This window comes from Mizuhopecten yessoensis, unplaced genomic scaffold (assembly GCF_002113885.1).
Source record: "Mizuhopecten yessoensis strain PY_sf001 unplaced genomic scaffold, ASM211388v2 hete_36164932, whole genome shotgun sequence".
Taxonomy (NCBI): domain Eukaryota; kingdom Metazoa; phylum Mollusca; class Bivalvia; order Pectinida; family Pectinidae; genus Mizuhopecten; species Mizuhopecten yessoensis.
The window spans coordinates 1-4,522 of record NW_018485222.1 but is presented as its reverse complement, the minus strand read 5'-3'; the positions used below and the strand labels follow the sequence as shown (position 1 = coordinate 4,522).

Here is a 4,522-nt window from a genome sequence, read left to right as displayed (position 1 = left end):
ATGTGTCTTCAGGGGTGAATGAGTTAATTTTGACAGTTACAGCTTATTTTTGGACAGAGTTGTGCAAATCAATACTACATCATTATATCCGTCTAGTACAGCATACAGCTTTATTTGACTTTTTATCAATATCTGTCCACTGTATATATATTGTACTTCAGAGTGAAATTACAATAACATTATGTGAATATTTTCCCGTTTACCCAATAGTAAAATTTTCCAATAACTTAAGAAAAGAAATTTGAGGTGAGGTCTTGATTTTATTGACATTTATGACTACTTGTAAGTGATATACAATGCCATACCTTGTCTGTGAGGACGAAAGCATTGACGATGTCGACCACCTCCTCATAGGCCCCGGGAAGGTAGGCTCCCGTCTTCTTAACAAGCCACTCCTCCCCAGTGACACGGGGTGTTCCCTGACGGTCGATCGTCTCCTTACGAGCCCGGAGACGGATTGCCTGGTTAGGACGGATCACAGTGGCGCGAACAGTTTCATCAATCACCACCTCCTTGCGAGGGATGTAAGTCCCGGGTCCTTCAAATAACCATTCATCACCAGCAGTCCTCTTAATGTCATCCTCAGCTTCAAAGTCGAGAATGGATCGGAGACGGAGAGCTGAGTTAGCATTCACAACTTTTAGGGGTGTCACAACCTAAAGTAACAAATTTACATCATCAATATATAATGAATTACACCTTCACAAATACATTTCAGGACAACTAGATGGCAGAGAGTGACTTTTATTCCTATATATTTTGGATAGATCAACTTCAATGAAATAAAACATTGATTCTTATATAATGCTGGTGTCATTAATGCTAATTTGATATAAAAATACTTTCAATTATGTTCTAAACTTTAAACAAACTCAGTCAATCAAATATGAACATTTTAAGCTGTCTTACCTGTTTCAAGACCTCGCCAGGGTAGAGAGGGAAAGGGTCCTGAGCAAGACGAATCTCCTGGTCAGCGTGGAGAAGTTTGGCTTGGCCGCTGTTGTCCAGTACAACCTTGTTGTCCTTGTCGCGGACATGGGGGTTCTCGATCAGACAGTAGTTCCTCGGGGGAACTGTGATCATCTTCTCCGGCCCAAACACCACCCTGTAGACACGAGACACTTCTTATAAGACAGGAGTTCAAAGATTTTGAAGAATTACAGAATTAAATAAAAACATGTTTCACTATATACCGATTCAGTTAAAAGTTTGCACTATAATAAATCAAATAGGAAACCAAATTTATCTGCCCATCCATATCTATTTCAGTTTAAATAAAATTTCAACAAATACATTTTAACTTCTCTGTAATAAGCCCATCCCTATTTTGAGTCAGAAATTATGCACTGGCCCCCCCAGGCTTATTGTAGGATAAATATGGCAGAGCTTTTGTTCCTGTGAGCAACCGGCCGGCCCTACATCCATTTTTGCAGTGTAAATATAATTTGTACATCAATTAAAAAAATGTCCACAAATGCTCCTTCAAAAATGAATTATCAGCCATGAATGTAAACAAGAGAAAAGCTACTTGTCAAGTCAGGATTCTACATTCAGAAGAAACCTGTTTATCCTCTGCAGTAAATTTTGTGCAAAAGCCTCACCTTTCATTGTCCTGGCGGATGTAGGTCTGGGGCCCGATCTCCAAACGGGTAACATTAAGGTTTTGGTCGAGGACATGGAGGTAGTAGTAAGGAGGGATCCTGAACAAGGACAGCTCCTCTCCTCCACGACGAGAGACGGACATTTTGATTGGTTATCTGTAACAAATAAGACGTTTTGATTGGTTGTATGATTTTATTTTATTTTTTGCATCAAACATGTATAGGACATTATTCTGATTGGTAATGTATATAACGCAGACATTATTAATTCAACAATTGGTAAGATATGACAACTTACATTTTGATTGGTTATTTACAACAAAAAGACATTCTGATTGGTTAATTTGAATATTTTTTGGAAACAAAAGTAACAAACATTAGGTTTTTTTATTGGTTTCCTGGTACGTACTATACAGACACAAGTCAATATGAAAATCTGCTGTTACAGACATCCTGATTGATTAATGGTATTTGATAAAACTTGTTTCATAATAGTTGTAAGACTAAATAAAGTTTTAACTGAAAATAAAATCATTCTGATTGGTGACGGTCACGTTCCCCCTGGCCCAAACAAACAGGTATTCAGTTTGTAAAATTGTAGTCACAAGTGAATGATTTTAGACTTCCTATTTTCACTGAATATAGATAACTTTTTCAATGTTTGTCAATCTTCTAGGATCGTTTTTTGTTTATGCATGAATATAAATATCATCTGACATTTGACTACCACGAAGTTTGACATTTTGTTTAAGTGACCATGCAACAGCAGTTTGGCAATTATAATTATTAAGTGCCTGCTTGTTTAAGCAGACAAACTGGTTCACCTATTTATAAATGTACTATTTTTAGGAATAAAGCCAGTCAGACCTGTAGATGCAGGCCTTCAAAGTTAGTGCTAGGGCTCACCAGGAAGCTACATCAAATCACTAGGCCCGTCACTATTTCGTAAACGAACAACTCCGATAAAAATGAAAAAATGGTCGAAAACTTTGGACCACATAAAATGAAAGCAGCCTTCAGGTTAAGGATTTTGTAGGATTCACTTAAATTATGAATGAAGTGTTTTTGATGAGCTTCCAAACTATACAATATCCAATTTAGACAGGTTTGTACACATACAAGATTGTGACATTACGAGACGGAACATTCGAGTAAGGTCACTCAGGGTAAAAATAATTCTACTTTGAAATCCCTTACACTAACAAAGTACACCGTTTATTGGGCTCACCATTTATTTATTGTAAGCTCAAATGTGGAGGACAAAAGATTGAAATGTCTGGCACGGGCAGTTATGTGTAATTATATAGAGTCACTAATCTGGATCTGTGCCAACATTTTAGGGCAACAGATAATACCTGATACACATGTATACAGGTGTCAGGTGACCTTCTACTTTATATATGTGTGTTATACAGGTACCCTTCTATACTTTATATATAGAGTACTTGGTATATAGTTAAATCAATAGCTTTTATGTTGTTGATGACACAGCAAGTATCCGATAATCAATTTTACCTGATATGACAAAAGGAATCAAACACATGTACGGTACATTATACTGTACCAAGTCTTGTGCTCTGTAATAAGGTTACTCTCTTCATTTTGTTTCAACAGATCTTATTGATACCAGGGGGAAATAACAAAAGGATTGGATAATAGGCTAAGCCAAGTCCTCTTTTCAAGTTATCTTTTTGAATGCCTCCGCTAGGGATCAAACCATGACTACAGATTACAACTTGTCTCGAGAGTAATTGTATATAATTTTCATAAATCTTACGCCTACCTAGTTCCCAATTTGTTTCACATCAATAATTAAGTCATGCTCCCCAACACCTGTCGCTGGCACCCTCACCAAGTAAATTATCCCAAATCAACACACATACATATATTACGATGCAATGAAACAGCATGTACTTGTACGACAGCCTGTAGTGAATATATTTTTACTGGTTGATTTGACCGCATTATCAACCAGTGATTTATTTTGCCTATATGAAACAAAGTCCCACTACAAATCAGAACAAAACACATCTCCAGTACAAAAACATGCATACACACATGTGGAGACATTAGTCAGGTGGCATAGGACCAGTAGTTAGCACCTAATAACACAATACTGTATTGATTAGGACTGCAACGTGAAATTTTGAATGCAGTACAATACATAATATTTTTCGGAGGTTACGATACACATACAATATTTTCCGGATTTGTCGATTCTGAATTTAGTCTACTCATATCGGTGCCAACATGCTGAGTGACAGCTCCAGCTCGGCATGCACGTCGAAAGATGTGAATTATGTGAAAATTTAAAAGTGATGCCCATTAAGGACCAAGTCTATTTTCAGTTGTAATATTGCCATTAAAAATTTGCAACAGATCTTTTCGCTTTGCTTCTACTGTTACTATATGTATCATGATATGTATCGTATCGTGACCACAGTTTCGTGATACATATCGTATTGTCATGTTAATGTATCGCTGCAGCCCTAGCACTGATTGTATATGAATGTACTGTGTTGTGCTTTCGAGCAGCTTATAGCAAGTCAGGATGTAACATATCCAATATATATTTACTTATTATTTGATATTACTGTGCGACTCCAGTGACAGGTATACAGGAAGAAGTTATTTGATAATAATGAGGAAATAGACAACCATGAAGGCCCTTGAATGAGTCATTCACAAGGAAATATTATATGCTGTATCACTGATTACAAGTGTACAACATTACTGTCAAACGGCACATTTATCTTTTTAGGTACTGTAAGCTGGTAATATTACGGGTACTTCCTTCCCCCTGGCTCGCTTTTAAAAATAAACGTCTATTGAAATAGGTACTCCTTTTATACTTCCCCTTGTCATACCTTAAGTCAAGTTAAATATAAATATTTTACAACAATTATCAACAAGTTTAATCA

The 4,522-nt window shown here is 36.6% G+C and overlaps 1 protein-coding gene across 1 annotated transcript; it reads right to left on the bottom strand.

Moving 5' to 3' along the window:
• Nucleotides 1-305: 305 nt before the first annotated feature.
• LOC110444714 (major vault protein-like) lies at nucleotides 306-1,796 on the bottom strand (the record flags this gene model as incomplete). The annotated part of the gene is made up of 3 exons (XM_021489078.1): nucleotides 1,602-1,796; nucleotides 910-1,105; nucleotides 306-656 (listed from the first exon to the last, which is right to left on the bottom strand). Coding segments are annotated over exons 1-3 (690 nt in total), but the record flags the coding sequence as incomplete, so codon positions are not given.
• Nucleotides 1,797-4,522: the final 2,726 nt, after the last annotated feature.